Source organism: Nothoprocta perdicaria, unplaced genomic scaffold (genome assembly GCF_003342845.1).
Source record: "Nothoprocta perdicaria isolate Ctin4 unplaced genomic scaffold, notPer1 scaffold_1, whole genome shotgun sequence".
NCBI classification, from domain to species: Eukaryota; Metazoa; Chordata; class Aves; order Tinamiformes; family Tinamidae; genus Nothoprocta; species Nothoprocta perdicaria.
In genome coordinates this window covers 706317-728334 of record NW_020454093.1, presented here as the reverse complement: position 1 = coordinate 728334, position 22018 = coordinate 706317, and the positions used below count along the sequence as shown (strand labels likewise).

Genomic DNA, 22018 nt, shown 5'->3' with positions numbered 1-22018 from the left:
TGCAATGGGATAGTATTTAGTTAAAGCATGGCTGAAACAAGTCACATTGAAACATAACTTGAATATATGAAATTGGTGATGTCCTATTTGTCAAATCTGAGAAGTCAAGGACACAGGAAACCACTAAATCTGTATTAACTATTTTTGTTAGCTTCATGCCCATTCCTAGAATTAAGAGGCCTTAAGCATTAGCCATAGTTGCTTCCATTTGTTTTGCCTCAGGGGACATTAAGGAGAATAGGCCTAACATTTCAAGATTGGAAACTTCCATGAATGTCAAAGAAAACAAGATACTGTGGTCTCTATGCTACCTTTCTGAAACAATACTTTTTTAACTCATTATTGTTATTCAAAACTCAATCAGAAATACTACAGGTCACGATACCTCCAAAAAACATTCAACACTGAAGAAAGGACAACAAAGTGGGCACAAATTTAGTCCATGTTTCTAGCTGAGATGTCACTATGAATCACAGTTACCAAACAGATGGGAATATAGATCCAAGATACTGGCAGCCTACCTAGTCTTGGTCTTATAGATCAAATAGGGCTCTTACCTTCATTACTATGGTAGACAAGCTGAAATAAATGCAGACAGAGATGATCATTTTAAAGGACAAGAGCATCAGTCCCACAAAATCCCACAAAATAATGGCTCCTTGGAGGCATCTTGCAAGAAAAGTTCTTCAATTTTGTATCCCCATCCTGGGATTTCCAGTACTTTCCCCAGAGAAAGCTCCATTACTTCTGAATGAACTATCCAGATTAGCGGTCCTCTGAAAATGCAGGCAATAAAGAGTTATGATTAAAAAGGAAAATATTCCCCCTGAACTAAAAAAAAAAAAAAAAAAAAAAAAAATCCTCCTATGCCTTAATTTCTCACTAATAAAAGTTAGGAATGAGAAGATCTCAATTTTTGAGACAGTTCAGACCTACATTTTTCAAATAATTGCCATAATTTTATGAGATATGTTTCATGCGTTTTATAAATAAAAAACACAACTCTGGTTGATACCAAAGAGATCTTGAGATATCAAAGGCCAAGGTGAAGCATTCATTGCTGTGACGATGAGGCATAACCTCTCTCCCCATTTATCACATTTATGCTCTTTCTCACAAAATCATGCTTCTATAGGATGGAGGAAAAATAACAGTTTCAATAAAAGGAATTAAGAAAGCCTTATCCCAGATTAATATGGAATTCCACAAAATACTAAGAATGATCTTATGAATAAATAGTATTAGATTTCTGCATAATATTTGTATAGGAAACATTTGTATAGGAAAAATTCACAGGATGTATATAAAAGGTTCTGCAACTGACTTCAAAAGAAACAGGATCAACTCTTAATTTTTTATTAATATGCTTTGATGATGCCCAAATTGTAGGCAAAAGAAAAAAATCTAGTTATCATGATACCTAGTAATTTCACTTCCCTCTCATTAGATTAAGAAGTTATCAACTCATATTTTTTAGAGACCATAATACAGCAAAGCACTTAAGTACATGCTGAATACAGGAGACCATGCAAGTCCTACAGAAGTTAATGAAATTTCAAGAGGCTTAAAGTTGCAGAGCTTTCCTGTATTGACATTATAATGCTTGACTCTGAACAGGGCTGAGTAGCCCTGGTAATATGTTTTACCTGCTGAATAAAACAAAGCAAAGCAAAACAAAGCAAAACAAAGCAAAGCAAAGCAAAACACTGAATCACTGGATAAAAATGGAGCTAAAGTCACTGAAAGGCTTGATGGGAATAGATAAATAAATAAATAAATAAATACAACTCCCCACCACACTCCACTTTCTGTCTTTTAGGGACTCCTAGGTCTTTCTAAGCAAAGCTTTTGAACTAAATAATACACAAGTTCAAAGAAAATCTGAACAGTTTCTTTGAAAGTTTGGTTGTGAAGCATAAGAGATACCCACAAATGTGCAAAATATGCATTCAGCTGTGGTGCAGAATCAAACAATTTTGAAATGATAAATTGCACTGTTCACTCCCAGATATATGAGTATATGTGTATGAGTAAAAAGTATATATTACAGTGCACTGGAGGCATAATTCATATGCCAGCACTGACATGAGGGGATTCTGTCCTCCTTGATCTAATGGGGTGGATTCTGCTTGTGGTTTCCCTGACACCAGGAGACTTATTTTGCTTCAAGTCCCTGCTGCCTTTTCTTTGGGGCTCATGAGGAGGGCTGCTACTTCCACAGGTGACCTTGACACTCTGACTTGTTATGTTCCAATTCTTAATGCAGCAGCTTTTGGGAGTCAGGTGGGATAGATGGGGCTTCTAAGTGAGTTGCACCCTCCCTGCTAGATCAGAGTCAGCAGATTCTGGGCTCAGGACAAGGACTAGGCAGGGCTTAGCACCTTCAGAGCTGCAGGAAACCTACCACACTTCTTGCTCAATGATTAGTTCTTCTGAATCCAGCTTGTGGCAAATCCCCTTTGGTTTGAAAACAAATTAGGTGCTTTTCGTTGTCTCTTTTGTTTTCCTSTTTTATTCAGTGCCTTCTAAGGCACTTGTGTTTTCCCCTTCTTTATTTAGTGGCTTCTGAGCATTAACAACACAAAACAAGACAAAACAATGTTTTCCTATGTAAATAAAGTGAATAACATGGAACACAGTATTGAATTTTCATTGTACTAAAAATTAACTCTTTGGGTTTTGTGCTTCTTGTCAGCTTCAAATGTTCTTTGTCAACTGGACAAAGAATGGATGCCTTTATAAGCAACAGTACAGCTGAGATTTCTTGTCTCGTTTACAATTGTGCCCTCAGGTAAGGTGATCACATGGTAGGCTGAGATCTTGCATAATCAGTCAAGAGACTTTAATGAAATGGAAATGTAAAAAGGTTATGGAAAAGTCCTAAGCAAAGATGCCAATCTTGTGGCAGCTTCTGCATACTAAAAGTCTATATAGCAGTGCCATCAAATCCACAGTGGACCTGCCTGTGATTCAAGTCAAGCGCACAGGCATGCACTTGTGCAGTGCTTTATTTCACTTACTGCTGTGAACATTGTCCTGAGCAGAACACAGAGGAAAGATATCTTTTACTGCCCTGTTCTCCTCCTGCTTGCACAAATATTTCTTAGAGTTTGGCTTACATTTTCAGATACCATGTTGGCTTGTTTTTTTTTTTCCCTCACGTAAACTTCAATCTAATATAGGTTGAGCATTACKATTCATAAGTATATTCTTCCCTGTACCTGAATTAAATAATTGCAATGAGTGCAATCACATATCCTCAAGATGAAAACAGAGGAAGACGAAAACCTTGTGAAATAGTTAAGACATATTTTAAGACAAAATTGAAATTTGTTATTAGCCAAAATTGTGCCATGTAATTTAGTCTTCAAATAGAGATGATTTTAAAACTCATCTTACTTAACTAATAGCAATTTAATAAGTTAGAGTTTGACCATACTTAGAAGATACCTTTTGTGGTGGCATCAGTGAGGTTTTGTATGCATAACCAGTGAGGCTTCCTTTTCAACGCCATTTCTTCCCAAGTCATTCTTCAGGAGCTTTAGAAATTCTGCTGCATTGTCCTGAGTTTGTGCAGGAGACTGGAAGATGTGAAGGGGGGGAAGATGTGAGGAGACACAGATGTGTGTGGGGGTTATGTTCAGAGGAGGCATTGCTTTTTCCCTTTTCCCTTTATAATGAATATTTACTTCTGAAAATTTGGGTAAATATATTTTTATATGATTTGCTAATACAGAGACTTGGAGCACTGCTTCTGAATGGGAGGTACACTCTCTGGCAGAGAGAGGGGCTCACCTCCTGTCTTGCAGAGCCTTGTTGTTTGCTGCGTACATGCTCATGCCTAATCCTTCCCCACTCCATCCTCCACCYCTATTCCTGATCTCTGCCCTAGCACGTACTAGAGACATACAAGCCAACAAAGGAATGTCTTGGGAAGAGTCAGGGACTCAGAGACAAAGCGGGAGCTGATGCCACCTTCTAACAAGACTCTATAGACATGGCTTACCTGAGCTAAAAAAAAAGAGCCAGGGGTGTTACTGATGTTAGAGTTCAGTTACTGCTATACAGCCAAAGAATTTCTCAGTGTTGAGGTGCAAACACAAGGAGATGTGTAAGATCTGTCAGGACTCAAGGTCCTGTTGACATTTCTCCTGTGAACTTGAAGCCTGATTTGTAAGTACTTAGGATGAAAAAGGAGGGTATATTCTTCAGTGTCTTCCCCTAGTACTGCCCAGAATATACATTCGCTGGTTTAAGATCATATTACATTAGCCAGAAAGAACTAATCTGGCTATCGAGACAGTGAATAAACTCTAATGAGAGTGTTCTAGCTTAATTCTGAAATTTGTCTCAATCACAAATYGCAAATCAAAAGACTGACATATTTTTTTTTTCATGAGATGATCTGTGCTCCAAAAGTTTCAATGATTCAACTGATTCATTGTGACATCAGAATACAGCCAAAAGGATAATCAATTTATATAGAAGGATCAAAAGAGAAAAAAAAAACACATTGTTCTCTGAAGTTAACGAACAAACTGTGTACCGATGTGGATTTTTCACAGGACAATAGAAGACATATTTCACACTSTCTCAACTTTAAATATGCTCACTTATATGAAGAGATTCTTAGAGATCAAGGTGCTCACTCATATGCCTGCTAAACATGGGCTTTTAGTATTAAAGGTATATTTTATTTGTAGTATTTTCAGATAAAATAATGACTGGAGACAGCTTACTCTGATACAATGAAGATTGTAGACCAGTGTTCATGCTTCATAGTGGACAATATTTTAAATTACATTGTACACAAGAGTACGCATTTAATTAATTATCTAACTTTGTAAACTAGTTTGTTGAGGAGTCTCTATCTATACTGAAGATATGAATCTGAATAGAATGTAACCAACTGGGGAAAAAATAAAACCCTAACCACAAATGCATTTTTTTGCAAACCAAAGAAATGCTTCTAGTTAGAGGTTAGGGAAAAATTGCTAAATGTTTAAAAATATCTAAATTATTTTAGTTAAAGTGAGCTATTTTATACCATGGAGGAATTTACTGGGACATGTATACCAAGCCATTCCTGYTAGCCACTTTGTGTTTACAGGTGTAAATGGTGCATGCCATTCAGTCAGCTCAGCAGTTGCATTGGGACTGGGCAGATTTTCCTTCACCACATCACACCTAGCTTCTGGGCTGCTCTGGTTTACAAAGCTGGTTTGAGACTCCTAGAAATATCTGAGGAATGTGACCATTAAAAGTATTCTTAGTGAAAAGACGTTTGTTAATACATGATCTCCTTCCCACAGTGAAATAACACTTTCTATTACAGCATAGAAAGTGGAAAGAAATGGAAAGGTAGACCAGCCAATGAGAGTGGTGAGTGACGTGCTATATATATATGTCATATAAATATTGGGAGCTAATTCCCCTGGAAGCCAAAAGTTCTGGCACCTGTCTGAAATGGTGTATTGTTTTATTTGTGAAGAAGAAAACCTTCTTATTGCTTATGGTCACCAGTTAGTGATGGAGGTTTTAGTAAAATACTTAGAAATTATTCAGGAATGGGATAAAGCAGCTTTCAAACAAAGAAACACTTTGCACTTTCAAGCAAAGTTGTACATTTCTGTGTGAAGACAACCTCATTTTTTGTGCTACCCTCTAAGTCCAGCAGAGTCAAACAAACCAGAAATACACATCCACAGACAACACTCCTCTACCCCATGTGAATCCCCACTTTTTTTTCAGTCTAAGAAGTATCATCGTATATAGAGATGAACAGCTAGATTAGGTGGATAAATCTAATTTATCACTGCAATATTTAACGTTTTCTATAAGTCATAGTAAATAAGATTCTTGGTATAAATAAAGGTGAAACTATCTTATCAGTATATTTTCATATCAGTTTAATCTCATATTTGCTTATATATTTAAAGCTCCTGAMTTTTTCCCCAAAGTTATATAATGACTAAAGAACTTTTGACATATTTATCATATAGAATGTAGAACACGAAGCACCATATATCCTTGAAATGCTTGTTCTAAGATGTTAAGAAAAAATTAGCAAAAAAATATAAAATAATATTAAGTATATATGGATCTAGTTCCCTAGCTGTTGTAAACCAACTTAGCTAGAAACGGGGTATAAATCCAGTCCATAGCTTGTATATTCCAGAAAAAAACGACCCGACAGAAAAAAACAACCAACAGAAAAAAATCTCAGATGTTAGTGGTATTCTTGTTCAGCTATAGCTTTCCAGGAAGAGATTAGCCCCCTTCAGATGCTCACAGAGACACTCTCCTTGCAACGGGAGAATGGGACAGATCTCCCATTGGCAGCATYCCCATTCCTCAGTGGCTCTGTCACAGTCACACTAGCTTACATGACATGAAAGACATCTTCATGCCAAGCAAGACATTTACCTGTGAACTGCAGCAGGTGAGTAAAAAGGTGCAGGTGTTCCTACTGAATCCTGTTACAAGAGCTGTCATCTCTGACAGAAGAATAGCATGAGAGGGGTGATGAAGGTGTTATTTCAGTTTTGTGCCACTGCAGCTACTGACTGAGGGAAAAACAAAGCAGGGCATTCCTTGCTCTGCTAAGCAGTTGCTGAGCTGCATCGTGCCAATGTCTAAAGTGGCACTATTTGATGTGTGGTCACTCACTGACGTAAGTGCTCAACCCACAAGCTTGCTGCAGGAGTGGACTTTGCCAAGATCGTAGGGGTGGACACTATGCTACAACAAATTCCTGCTCTTCAAAAGTAAACTAGAAGACCATTCATGTTGTTGATCTGCTTCTTGTGGTTTTGCCATGCAGCTTTTGAAAAAATTCAGTGACTGCACTTTTTGAGATGAAGGTTGTTCATCCTCTTAAGAAAGGAAGAGAAGTGTCAGCCTACAAAAACAATGAATTTTTAAGAAACACTGAGGACARCACACAACAAACTTAATATGGTTGATGAACATCACTGCTCTTTGCCTAGTGTTCATAACTCTGTTACGTGTGCATAACCTTGTTCATCTGCCTCGCATAGCTCCCCTAACCTGAAATCCCAATGGTCTTTATCTGCTCTCATATTTTTTCTTCATTATAGTTTAGTCTCATCAGKGTATGATTTTCCTCTCTCCTTGATACAGTTTTTACTCTCTTCTGCACTCAGAAGGTTTTGTAAATCACACAGGAATGATCTCAATGGGAGGATTTCTGAAACACAACTTGAGTATTCAGTTCCTAGATTAGAGCATGTTTCTACCTCAACTTACAGCACCCGAGAACACAGACCTAAAATTGCTTGTCTAGTTTATGTATCAGTGGTGCAGAGACAGGACACTCAAAATACTTCAGAAGAGAAAAGATACTCTTTGGGCATATATGTATCTTAAGTATATGCTAGCTTAGATGAGTTTGGGTAGCTTTTTGCTGGCATATCCTTGAGRTGATGGCTACTCCATGCTAAATTAAGACTAATGCAAAAACCAGCACACCACACTTCAGTTTCAGGATGTTTATGGCTCAGATAAAATTATATAAAACTGGATGCAGAAGTCTCACTATAGTCAATACCTGTTTCTCATTTACAAGAWAAAAATATAAAAAGTTGAAAAATAATTGGCTTTGTATAGAAAAGCAGATTACTTTCATAGCTATACAATACCCACTAATTCTGAGAACAGAAACAGGACATCAGAATGAAGCATGTTTTCTATATGTTAAATCATAGAACTCCAGTCTGTTTTGAAAGCAACTGAAGAAAATGGTGAGTGAAAGCGCAATACACTCAAACATCATTGTTCTTATCCACACTGAAAGGTTGAATAGAAGGGAAATGAAGTCTTATGCTCAGTAATGAGCCTGTTGAAGTGCACTGGATAATTCTATAAATATTTAAGAGGGCTTCAAGGATTGCTTTGGCATGGAAACTAGAATTACCCCTCTACTTCCTGTTTGCTCTTTTCTCATACCTAGTCAAGGCAAACTGCATAACAGCATCCTGCAGAAAATGCACCTCTATATACCATTTTCAAAATAAGCAATGCAAGGCTCAATTACTTACTCAAAAGTATCAATGCCTCCTCAAATGAAGCTATAAATGTGGTATATTAGCATGAGTYACATGTAGATAAGGAACTTTCTCAAGTTAAAATGTGTAAAGGCAACAGCACTCACGGAAAAAATAAGACAGATGTAAAAAGTGAGGAAAGCAGATTTAGAGAAGATATTTCCAATAAAATTCAGGGCCTAATTATAGAACCCTAATGAGAATTATGTTACATTTTTAAAGCATTATTTGTAGTATTATAAGCATATAATTTGGTGCTTTTGTAAGAATATGCTGAACATCTTTTTTTAAGAGATTTTTAAGAGATCTACATTACATGGTCTCAATGGAGAGCCTAGACATTTTATGCCAGTCTGAGTACTTAACTGTATTTATCGTCGTCAAGGGAAAATAATAAGTTTCTCTACAGCCCCTACTGACCTCCTGCCAAGTTCCAGAACATCAATATATTTCAGGACATTGTTCATTTCAGTAGACTTTTCATTTTCCAGTCTGATGCAAATGTTTAGTGACCTTTTATACCACCTTTTGAGGACYGATTTACTTCATCTGGTCTTGTGGCCTTCAGAAATGTGTGCACTGACCTACTGTCTGATGTGCTGGCTTAGATAACTACCATGGATTAGCTTTTAAAATATCAAGAAAGCAGCATCAGAAACACTATCATGATGAATAGACTGTGCTGTGACAATTGTCTTCATTGTCTATGCTCAGTCTGTATTTCAGTAGGTTACCCAGGCTGCTCATATACTCTTCGTATATGACTATATTTCTCTATTGATACACACTGTATCTACATTGACATATTTGGTATTTTTAATAACATACACCACAACACCGACATGTATTTTTCTACTGTCTTAGAAAGCTTAGCTGTGAAGCCAAGAAATGTTTTCATTTTCTATGTTTGGATGCATTTAAATGTCTATTTACAGCTGATACTTTTCCATACCCCAAATGCTGATAATGTTATATACCATCAAAAGATATTTTGCAATCAATGTAGTTGTAAAACTGTAAAACAAAAAGTGATGCAAAAAATAGGTGTTATCTTTAATAAACACAATTTTATGAATCCTACTGTATATTCTCAATAAAGATTTTAAAAATAAAATACTGCAACTGTACAATTATCTTCAATTTTGCCATGATTTATAAGACTAACCAACCAGAACCTTTTATTTGGATCTAAAGTATAAAATAAGTATCCTTTTGCATTTAACATACAAGGATTAGAGACTATTTCATAGTGATTTAGAGTGCTGATATGCATGTTAATCTCAAGCTCATTAACAATAGGTATGGGAGGATGGACATTGATAAATAGTTGCTATTCTTAAGATAATTACTCATTATTTTCTATCACTAGCTTCATTTAAGTTCCTGGGGAACTACACAATGAAGAATGAGAGGAAAATCACATCTCATTTTTGAGATGTCTCTGTTTCATAAAACAGTTGCAATTTATAACTAAAAGCCAGAAAAAGTCAAGATATTATGTATTATCAGAAATGTATGATTGAAATGCTAATATTCAGCCATCCTTCATCAAAAGATAGCTTCCTTTTATGTGCATAATTATATTCCTCTTATTTTTAAGGCTCATAATAACACATAATCTGAAATGATCACAAAGTAAATATTGTTACTTTTCTGTTGAAAGATAATACGCTGTTAGTATTCAGACTACACACTTGGCAGATGAGGTAAATGTCAACAGTGCACCCTCTTGAATGTTTTTTTTACTCTAAAAGATGACTTTTGGTGAAAGTTCATATTTTGAAATGCAGCAGAAACAAAGTATCTATACCTACCAAGTTATGCTGTAACAGTGAGGAGTAAATCACTAAAGCTCTACCTCAAATAAATACACAAAATGTCAGCATTAAAATGAAACATCTTAGCATTCAGAGTTTACAGTGAATAGCTTTTCCCTAATTTTACCTTGACTTCGTCTGAAATTAAAATCATATAGTTAAACTAAGAAAACTTTCCTGTGTTTCAATAGCATCTCCATTCAAACATTTCTTGATCCCTTCCTAAGGGCTATCACAGAACTCCTTTTAGAGGTAGGTAATAAGGGCAGGTTTGCAAGAAGCTCAGGAAATCAGGTTGTATAGAAGTTATCTAAATGTATAAGAAGCACTAGCTCCAACTTTAAGTTCAAAGGCAGCCACCTGCTATGAGGCTGTGAGAAAGCGCAGATCCTGCTTGGCATCTTTGCTTCAAGTCTCCTAGTGGATCTGCACTATGAACAGTATTTATCTTTCCTGAAATTATTTTCCCTATGCAGGAGGGCAGAACAGAGGATAGGGATTGATACAAATCAGAAATTTTATTTAAAAGCAATTAGATTGCCAGTTTATATTTCTGGTTCTCATTCAAAGAGAAGTAAGACCAAAAATATTTTAGTCATTCAACTTTTTTTCTTTTCTTCCTTTTTTTTTTTTTTATCTGAAACAATAAAAGGAGCATATTGAAGGGACCATAAATCACAGTTGATTTTACCAGAAACAAACTTACCTTCCACAAAATCCTAGTGAGTGAATCCAAGAAAATGCCACATCACATCGCTAGTCAGACTGAGACAAGGTGTATCTTCTTCAACGTACTGCATTATAAATTCTTCAAAAACAAGTTCATTTTTCAAAAGTTTTATTGTTAAGTTTGAAGACTAGACAAGGTCATACTGGTTTTACATCATTCTACATGATTTAAGTATATACAAAACCATTGGAATATTACACAGCTTGAAAGGTTGCAAAGGTCATTGTGTCTGAGATATTTCTGTACTTACTGACACATCAGAAGCCAGCACTGAATATTAGAGTTCATATTTGTTGTATAGCAAAGATACACCCATTTAGTATCCTTAGTCTTCAAAACTCACACTAATTTGTATGCAGCCATTCCAAAAGAGAAAGTCAACCTCAAAATCAGAACCAGTTAATRGAGTAAGCCCTTAGTAGAAGGCAGATAAAACTAAGCCTTGTGCCTTTATTTTTTAAGCTATAGAAGCAGTATATAATAGAGCTCGAGAAAGGTGAAGTCTGCCTACAAATACTTAACTGGCTCAAGGTGGATTTTAATTAGGAGAACATTTTCACTCTTGTTCAATGTCACTGCAACAATTAACACATAATTTGAGGATTATTTCAGACTGTTTTTCCATCCGCTATTAAAGGTAGAACTCCAATACTCTTTCTATGTTAGGAATGCCAGTTGCATTCATCAGGAGAATACAGTAGTGTAAATTTAGAATTTGTCCCAAAGATTTTCAGGCAATGAAAAAATAAAATTAAAGGAAATAATCTTAACCATGGGCAACATGTGCATCTCATCTGTTTTATTAAATCTGAAATAATCCCATCGAAATCGAGAGTTATTTCAGATATTAGGAACAGAATTCAGTACCGCTGCACAATGCCATCTAAAGAAAGCTTTTTGTTAACTGTATTATATCATTAAAAAAGCCCCAGTATATCAGTTGAAAAAATAACGGTAACATATATATGATTCTTTTAGCAGTCATTACATTGCTATCACAATGTCCAGAACCTTATTTTCAGATTCTCAAGGATGCTGACAAATGAAACACAACTAAGAACAAAACTAAAAAAAAAAGAAAATATTCAACTATAAATTGTATTACAAAACAGAATGACTGCATTAGGTAGCAAGACAACACTAATTAATACGCAGATGAACAGCTATCTTACTAAACCAAAGCATTAATCAAAATCATTCTGGAGTTGCAAAGGATGAATAAACATGAAAATATATCACTGAAGAATACATAACAAATATCAGACAACACCTTTAAAACAAACTGCTGAACTAGGGATGGCCTTACATTTTTGGCGTAGTCAAGTAGATTGTTTATGTGTCATTATTCAAATGCATGGCCAATTGTGATCCCAAAACAGGAAAATGGTCTTGGACTCTCTAATTATGTGCCCTCCCAAAAAAGGTTAATATTTCAGATTTGGTTTTTTTTTTTTTTTTGGAGGGAGGAGAGTCTGAAGTGTGACATACAGGCAGAAAGCAATTTAAGAATACACCTGTCCTCCATTATTTAGAATTTTTTTGCTCTTCAAAAATACCATCATGATTGACTTTCTCTTTAAAATTGCTCACTACGCTTGAAGACCACTTCATATATACATCATTAAGGAATGCTGTTAACACAGTTTACAGACAAGACAGTAACAGTCTAGTGGCTTTTGTTATGCAGTACAAAGTAAAAAATAAAGAAAAACAAACTGAGCAGTGTTGCACAGGACCTCAACTTTTCTCACACATACTTTTACCTTCTACCATTATAAGACTCTTCCTTAAAAGTCTTACGCCTTTAAATGTCTAAGCCTTATAAAATAAGTACTTGTATAAATAGAGTTTAAGGACTAAGTCATTTTATAGAATCAGAATGCTTTTTGTTTTAAAATACAGCAATTTAAGTGACACTATCAGAAAACCTCTGCAAATCAATCTCATATTCTTGTTTGGAAAATTCCTGGCTGTTACTCTGGAATCTTTCACAGTAACATGGACTATGTTTTGTCTGTGGTGGAGAATGTGAGATTAAATGCAGGTTTTGAAATCCAAACTTTTTTTTTTCCAAAGTAAACTTTGCCCTTTGCATACYGTGGGCCAGCTAGCTGTTTATCTGGGAAGCAGGGCTCAGGTTCATACTTCAGAACTTTGGTTTCAGTGAGAACATAGTGGTGACAACAAATAAATTCAGCAACGTTTGCTAAACTATGCAGCCCTCTATATCTACATCAGCATGTTATGAAATTAAAATAATGACAATAAGAATATTTCATGCCATTTACTCAGATAAATCAGTCCCTAAACCTTTGGCTCCAGTAATTTTTAAGATTCAGGTGCTACGATAGCAAAATCTGGCCTTCACACAGCACTTCCAGGAACTTCAGGTGCTTTACGAGTCAGGTATCACTATCTCCCTGTCACAGTGAMATCAAGACACAGAGAAGTGACTTGCCCAAGACTGCATGACAAATAAACCCCAGAACTGTGCCTAAAATGCACTCTCTTGACTCCTGTACGCCAGCTGAGACCTGCTAATCTGCACAGTCCCAGAAGCTGCCTTGATGAAGAAGCTTGTGAGTGAGTTACCTGCCACGCTGCTGGGGAGCCCGGCAGCTGCTGCAGCGAGGGATCTGCTGCCTATTGCTCCCACTCACTGTTGTGTGGGGCCTGGGCCGCCTGTTGAATGCTCTGTACTTACTATAGCCCTGGCATATTCATGTTCTCCAAACTGGTCTGCATTTTTTTCTCTTAAATCTACTTTTGATACCCTAAAACATGTTGTTAAAACAATGTAGTACACACAAAATGTTTCTGTAGCYAAGACATGACAACAATCAGCCTCTATGTGGCTCCAAAAAGACGTGGCCAGGAGTGCATTCCAAGAGCCTAGCTTTTACTAATTCCTACAGCCTCTGTCGCACTCCTGTTTGGGAGGATCTCTGTGACAGGCGTCACGAAAAGAGCCTAACGAGGTGCCTCGTGGGAGTAAGGTTGATGCTCCTTACAGATATCTTTTAGCACCTAAGTGCTTCATCCCACAGTTTCCTCCTCACAGGAATGAAGGAGGCTTCTGACTGAAGTAACCAGGCAGGCAGCTCCATCTAGGGTTGTGTGCACACTCGTGGGCAATGCACAAAATGGGCTCAAGATTCATGCTACATCAAGYGCCTGTCTCCACATGAGTACTTAGGACGAGATACCACAAGTACCCTGGAGTCTAATCTCAGCCTCCCCGGGGGAAAAAAAAAAAGTAAATCTCAAGCAGAATTTAAAAACTTTGACAAATGTATTAACTTCATAATACACTGATAGCAGATTTTGTTCCATCTGCAGACAGACTACCTCTTTAAAAGGAAAATAAGAGTGATACTAAATGGAAAAGATGGAGATTATGTCCACAGCATGCAAAATAGGGGAGAAAAATGAGGTTACTTAAGAAACCCTCAGTTGCATGGACTCTGTAGTTTAGACAAATGTAATGAAAGGTAGCTTGCAATATCACAGGTATGGTATTTTTATAGTACCACGGAGTATCTTTCTAAATATATGTCATTCTGACAGTGTCTGATAGGCACAAGGGAAACAATTTTTATAATGCAGTCATCCCAGAGAAAACTTATTGCTAAAAGCTGCAGTATCACTTTTTGCAAGTAAGATGACAGTATGATTTATGGAGAACTTGTCAGCCCAGTGTTTCTAAAGCTGTAAATTAGCTTTGTCATGCTATTTCTCTTTCCTTGTAAAAAGGATGCTGCTGTTTTTCCCTAACACATTTCAACCAGTGTGAACAACTTAAAAGGAAACTAGAAATATAATTCCACAGCAAAGGGGACAACATTGTAACAGAGTTAAAAGACAAAATCAGATTGGATCATTTAAAGGGCAGGCTTAGACCTCGTTGTGAAAGACAGTTAGCGGCCTACCATAAAGTTAGCACTTGTTCATGAAAAACCCTTTCAGCTTCCTATAGGTTTTGCACAGTTTCTTCTATGGAGAGACTTTTGGGGATATAGAGAGTTGTGATGCCTAACAAGAATCTGTGTCAGTCCTCCTCTGTGCAGCCCAACAGCTCTGACCGTAAGGTGATCCTGCCATACCATGACCATGGTAGGATCCTTATGTGCCGAGCATAGATTGGAGGGTCGATGACATTCTTTCGGTGTGTGTCATTGTCAAAATTTCCCTGGAAGACCTGAAAGGTAGGGAAGAGAAAGATTACTATCTATATTGCCATTTGTAAATGCTGAGCAATGACACAACGAGTACAGGAAACTCAAAGAAAGTATTTCTTCTCCTCTCTCCCCATATAAAACCAGACCCCTGCCAGATTCCACAAAGACTCCTCCTCTGTACATAGTTTTCATAGCAAACAATTCTTCCTGGTTGSGGTACATCTGATGAGTACTGGATCAGACATAACCCAGAAGCAGAACTGCATTCTTCTTTCATGAAACTATAAATACAATATTTTTCAAAGAGATAGGAAAATATATTCTACTGTAAGACTGGATACCTAAAACAGAAAAATGCCCTAGTGAAATAATGTCACCTTGCTAAGCAGGAACTACTGTGTGACTGTGATCTTCACTACAAACTAGAGATTGAAACATTTTCCAAGTGTGGGATATGGTTGTGATGYTCAGTTCTGCAGTGCTGGAAAGATATACTTGACTATGGAAATGTTATTTGCAGTGCTGAACACAGTCGTGGTGTCTCTGGGCAGTTCCCTGATCACCCTTGCACATTTCTGCTCATAACCTGGGTACAAAACTGATGTTGCAAAGGGCACCTGAATGCTTAATTGCAGCCCATGGATTTCATACTTTGCCAGGGACCTCAGAGCTGGTGATTAGCCAAATGTGCTCAGCCCCACTGCAGATGTAGCGTTTAATTCAAAGTGCTGAGATTGATCAGCAGTTTTGTGAGCATCCATGGCCTCATTGCGAAAGTTATATCAAAATCATTAACATTTAAGAAATTAAATGTCTTTTTACTTGACATTTGTATTATGTCATGTTAATCATGGGAGATTTCTTCAACACAGAAGAGCACTAATAAAGTACGAGATTTTATTAGTTATGAACACAGTTTGCATGCAACACTGTATCTTATTGTAGAGTTTGTGATTCTCAAAGATACTATCTTCTGTCAAACAAAAGTCAGCATATGATATAAGAGCATCAGTTAGCAGGAACATCTGTGACTGCATTATACCTACATACATAATATGGTGTAGGGCATGCTAAGATTTATTTCCATTTGTAGGAAAACACCAATATATGAGTTCTCTGACTTCAGTTTGTGTAAAGAAAATGCCAGATTTTTCCCCARTTGCCACTATTTAAATTCAAAGGCCACAACACTCCTTTTTGGCAAGACAAGCAGAGTATTCTCTCAAGATATTTTTAGATTATATGATGGGAAACGTTTATTCCCTTGAAATGTCAGCCATCCACTTTTCATTTATAAGATCTGTATTTGCTAGCTCTTCACCCGTCTATTTGAAATGAAAGGATGGCTTAAGATTATATGAACAAGAAAAAAATATGAACCTCCTTGGAACAAGTGCTTCTGTGACTGAATTAGTGCAGAATGACAAGTTTGTTGGAAGTTTTGAGGAAAAATGTCAGAGGTTGGATTCAAAAGAGACTAAACCACTATTTTAGCCCTTAAGATTGTTCTTTCTTGACATGTTTATAACACACTGTATGAAAATCTTCACTTTTTGGTCTCTATGCTGTATATTTTCCTTGAATTTTGGAAGCTTCTCTCAGGTGCTACCAATTTGGCATCTAAAACAAAATATGAATATCCTCCAGAAGTGATGTTCTTTCAAAAGTGATTAATTTCTCCTCTAGTATGGCACCTCACTACTGCAGAGATGGCAGAATTAAAGCACCTACCAGTWAAGATAAATAGATAAAATTACAGAACACTGAGCATAGAAAGAGCTGTGCTATGAGCCTGGAGAAAAACATTAAAAAAGAATTTACCTGAGAAAAAAATTTGCTCTTTGAATACAGTATTGATTACATTAGTCAGCTGGAGCTTGGCCTAACAAAATTGCTTCTGAATTTGAGTTTCATTTGTAGCAATATGACATAGAATAGAAAGCAGCAAGTTCATTATTTTAAAATTACAGGGTGGCAGCCTCTCAAAGTATATAATATGGATCCCAGAAAGACTAAAAACTGAAGAGTTTTTCCCATTTGATTTCTCACCCATGCATGCAATATATCCATTGATACTTCAAAATATTTTTACCAAGACAGATGATAAGCACTGCAGAACTACAATTCTTGCTGCAGAGCTAACRGAAAATCCTTTTACTCTCTATTTTATTTTCCCTTTGGAAGACGTAATTCATAGACAACATTTAAACTAAGGCTTAGAGTAAAAAACTTGCTTGTTTACCACAGGAAGCTACAGCTCCCGTATTCATCTTCAAATATAGCTATTCAAAATAGATAAAAGCAGGTAGTGCAAACCGAGCAAGAAATACAGTTAACAAGGTAGGAAATTATGTCATTTACTTGGAACAGAAAAACAAATCACATGTGCAAATCTAATTGACATGTGATTTCCTTAGTACCTGTAATCATACTTACCTGTTTTTGAGAGGGCAAGTTAACTTACATAAATCTGAAATTCATGTTGAAATCTCCCCTCAAAATTCAAGATCAAGTTTCAAAGGATTAAGTCAATGTTCAAGACCAGAAGAAGGATTTTGAGGAGAAAAAAAAATGCAAGAAAGTGGTAGAAGCTTTATTAGCACCCACAAATAAGGCCAGCATGAAATATTCTAAGGCAAATTTACTGTTAGATTGGCCAGCATGAAATATTCTAAGGCAAATTTACTGTTAGATTCTACTGTCTTTGCCGTGAACTCACAGCAAATTTATTACAGGAAAAATATGCTCTCTGTCATCTTCATTTTTACCTCAGCCTAGCTTCATTAATGGCAACAGGAAACTAGGAAAGCTATAAATGAGGAAGAATAAAAACTTTTTTTTAATAATAAAAAACCACTGGTTTAGTAGTCAAAAGTGGTGTTTGTTTTAATTAACTTTTGCTTTGTGGCCAAATGATCAATATTATATGAACCAACTGAGCAATTAGAAGCTTCTGAAGAGCTGGTAGGTTATTTTCATAAATGATCGCCACTCACACTGGTTTCTGTGTATCACTTTTTAGTGTAAAACATCTCAGAAAATTTTAGCTACTATATACTAGCATTCAATAAACACATCTTAAGATTAAACTGATCTTAAAATAATAATGCAAAGTATAAGAAATTTGACAGAAAAATGCCCAATGACAAAAAAAAAAAAAATAAATCAAGAAACAGAGAATACAGTGCTAAGCACAAACAAGAATAAAATATGAACATCTCAGTGCATAAAGTCAAAGCATATTCATATATTTCAGGTTGGGTCCAGCTACAGTCTTTCTATAGCTCTAACTAGATAGGAAATACAGAATGAAATGGGCAAAAACATGAAAAAATGTCTAYCTGAAGATGAATAGACAGCCTCCTGAAACAAGACACAATAGATGTCTATAAAAGCATTAATGGCATGAAAAAAAAGAGGAGAAAATATTACACTGCCCTCCAATGAAAACATGCAAGAGAAAGAATGAGAGTTTGTGGTTTAGGCCTCGTAAAGATCATTGTTTTCCATAACAACACAAATTTAAACTAAGGCATTCTTTCTCACAATATTTGAGAACTGTTGAAGTTCAGGCAAATCACTCAAGGCAAAATCATTCAAGGACTCTTAAATGTACAGCTAGAAGACAGCCAGAGGCTGGCAGGGTACACTACGGATAAATTACAGCTGTATTGCTTTCTCTTCTCTAGGCATCTACTGTGCTTCCTGCCTTGGAGGGAGGACACTAGTATATGCAGAGCCACAGCCTAGCAGCTTGCATATTACATCTATTTCTGTTTGTGAAAGTCCATTTAAGCTCTTCCTCTGGCAATCTTATTCTAGAACACTAAAAAAAAAAAAAAAAAAAAAAAAAGGGACTGGTTTTATCTACTGATGTCAGTCTGCATGCCTACAAGATGTAGCAATTTTACACATATACAACCCCCATATATATGTATAGCTTCTGTGTAGCTTAGTCTTACAGCTGTTCTTAAAATAAAAAAGTAGAAAATGTGTATTATTGCACTTTTAATATGAAAATGTATTTTAGTTTTAGTTCATGCAAATGAGAGAAAAAATCTGTAATGATACGCTGCATACAGATTTCTGAAATATAAACAAATCTTGTTTAAAATTGTGCCAAACAAAAAATTTTATTATCTTGCCTTCAAGCCCACTAACATTTTAAAATGTAACTAAGTATTCTAAGGCATAAAAACAGATCTGAATAATGACAATGTTAATTGATTTATATTTCAAAAACAGAATTATTATATACCTTATGACAGAACAATTTAGAATAAATATCTTGAGAAAAATAGCTTGGGAAAACCAAAATGTATTGGTGTTTAATTTGCTCCAAATGCAAAGCTCGAAACTAGATTTTGGGGAATTTCCATGGAGCTAGATAAACAGGTGGCTGCAGTGGGCAAGATCATTTGTGGAGCTGTGACAAGGGAGGTGCAAGGATGATAGAAATTCAAACAATTTATAAAGAATCTTGCTTGGTATCATGACTTGTAGAAACTTAAATTAGGTGAAAAGTCTGCACTGGTCATAGAATTGGTTTGTGCTATTCAGGATATTAATGGAAGACAGCAGAGACTTTTATATTCAAGCCTCAAACAGGTGAAGTCACTAAGTCTGCTGTGCCTTAGCACAACTTTTATTACAAGSAGAACGTTTTAAATAGTTCTTATTACTGGAAAAGTTGATCCTGCACCAATTCGAGGCATTTTATTTAAAAAGGATAGCTGAACCTGGCTTCTGGTTGGAATTAGCTTCAGTGTAGAATATCTCAACTTTATGGCAGTTAAGGGCATAGTATTAAAATGGCATCAACTCCTTTCAGTTCTAAAATCAAGTTACATTAAAGAGTCTTCTGTTCTTGTCAGGGTCGCTCTTTCCATCACAAAGAGCTACCAGTGAATAACAAAAGGTCAAAAATAGTAAAACAGGTCTTGAGTTTCTTGTGGTGTTATCTAGAGGTACCTTATATATATATATATATATATGAATATATATATATGTATATTTCCCATAGAAGATGCTTCCCACTAGGTAAGTCTGAGCATGCAATTTTTTAGATACAGATATATGTATATAGATATGCATGATTGTGTTAACATGCGTGTGCATGCATGCACACTTTTTATATAGTGACTTAGGAAAAAAAAGACATTCTTCCTTTTCAGATGGTGTATATATAAAATCTATTTAGACTGGTCAGGATCTTACACTCCTGGTATTAACTATTCTCCTTTCTCCTTCTTCACCTGCTACTTTGTCAGGGAGTGGAATGAATAGTGAGAAGCTGTTTGGCAGAGATCGGGTAACTAGCCCAAAATTGCCCACTGTCAGGTAAGGGATTGTTTTTTCCTCTTGGTGATACATAAGAGATTACATGATTTTGATGATCTTCTCTAGCTCGCAATAGACACAGGACAGATAATAGTTTTGAACCCATAAACCTATCATATTTTTGCTATTTTTCACCTGAAATTTCTGGTGCCACTTAAATCGGAATTTACTCCTACTCTTTATGTAAGATAAAAAAGGTTTATGACAGAAGGTCAAAGTGAGGCTAAAAGAGAATTATTCCAAAGACTTCCTTCCAAATATGTTAACAGAAATCAAACATGGATATTGTTAATATGAGCACATTATTGTTAATATGAGCATACTGCCTTGCTTTAATCACAGGGTGACAGAACTATCTTTTCACATGCATGCAGGCTCCCGCCTGCAGTTGCCATCCAATTAACTAGATATTCAGATGACATAATTTATATCACCAGTTGTTCTTCCATTTTTTTCCAGAATTCTGGTGACCATTTGCATACCTGTGGACAATCCCTGTCTACCTTTGATCGCTCAATTGTACCTTGCTCATTAGGACAGATAATGCTGCAGACTTCTAGATTCAGTTTAGACTACTTTCAAACATCCTCATCTTATTTTAAAAAAAAGGCTCTAAAATGTCATTTGACACTGAAGCTGGCCTTGGGTTATCTATAGCAGGCAGTGCAATTTATGAATCACATTCAGAATGTGATTTAAAAAAATACCCGATGAAATTTGTTTTAGATATCCTTAACATCGAAGGTCTGGTGAGCTACTGACCTCTAGTTGAGAATAACGAGATAGCTATTAGCGCTGGTCTTTTTTTCTAAAAAACTCTGAATATATCTTCTTCTTTCCAGCTAAATTTTTGTCAGTTTGCTTTGTTGGTTTTTTTTTTTCCTCTCCCAGGAGAATGGGAAAAACATTAATATTTTTTAAGGAACTCACAAACTATCTACAACAATGAGAAAGGCATTTTTTAAAGACATGCTTTTTTTTTTTTCCAGTGAACCCTTTTCTTTTCATTCAAAGTATTTCAGCACAGTTATGAACTCAAATGAATGGCAAATTAAACAGCAGAAGCTAAACAGAAGCTGCAGAAGCTATTGTTCTTGTACATTTTTCCATTTGAAAGTGTACAATGAAGAAAAATGAAGCTAGAAAACTGTATTTCCTTTTATTTGAAACAGCTGATTTTTTTTCAGATTAATCAAAGAAAGTGGCAAATAGTGCACTTGTGAACATGAGACATTAACATTTTTTTTCTGTGAAAAGTAGCCTGAAAAATGATGAAGAGCCACATATGAGCCAGTTTCAGGAATTCACTGAAGTCTATTAGCACTCATTCTGTAAATTACTGAACAGGTAAGATGTTCAATATCACCCAAAACTAAACAATAAGTTCCTATTTTAATGTGTTTTAAAGTCATGATCACTGGGAAGACTCACAAGATGAACACAGAGTGAATAAATAGCTTGCAAAGGGAGAAATCTATATATTCTATCCTTCTCAGAAGAAATCAAGATCTTTAGCTAATAAAGAGAATGAAAAAGAGTAAATTATGAATAATTTATATGTGGTGTACTTGCCAACGTGGTGTACTTGCCAACATCTACCCTAAATCTGCTTTCTTTATCCCAAGGGAACAGAAGAAACATTTTCTTAGAGTTTCACTTTGCTGTGAAAACACAGTTCCTTTGAAAATATTCTCGCATTTTGGCCCAACTCAGAAATTAGAACTTCTAATCTTGAGCTAAACTCATTTGATCACATTCTGCTTTTAATTGTTCCTGATTTGTTAGGGCATCATAATAAGATGTATCTATTTTATTCTTAGCGATGTTAATTAATATGGGAAGTGAGATGTTTTAATAAGACAATGATTAAGAGTTTTCCATTGTCCC

At 35.9% G+C, this 22018-nt stretch overlaps 1 protein-coding gene across 2 annotated transcripts in view; it reads right to left on the bottom strand.

Annotated features, from left to right (window-relative positions):
• Positions 1–10800: 10800 nt before the first annotated feature.
• Positions 10801–22018, bottom strand: part of EDIL3 (EGF like repeats and discoidin domains 3) — a 219171-nt gene continuing 207953 nt past the window's right edge. For both annotated transcript variants that reach the window (XM_026035921.1, XM_026035928.1), the window contains one exon: positions 10801–14811. In XM_026035921.1, coding sequence (XP_025891706.1) covers positions 14662–14811 — 150 coding nt within the window. In that variant the 3' untranslated portion in view covers positions 10801–14661. The remainder of the gene's footprint in view (positions 14812–22018) is intronic.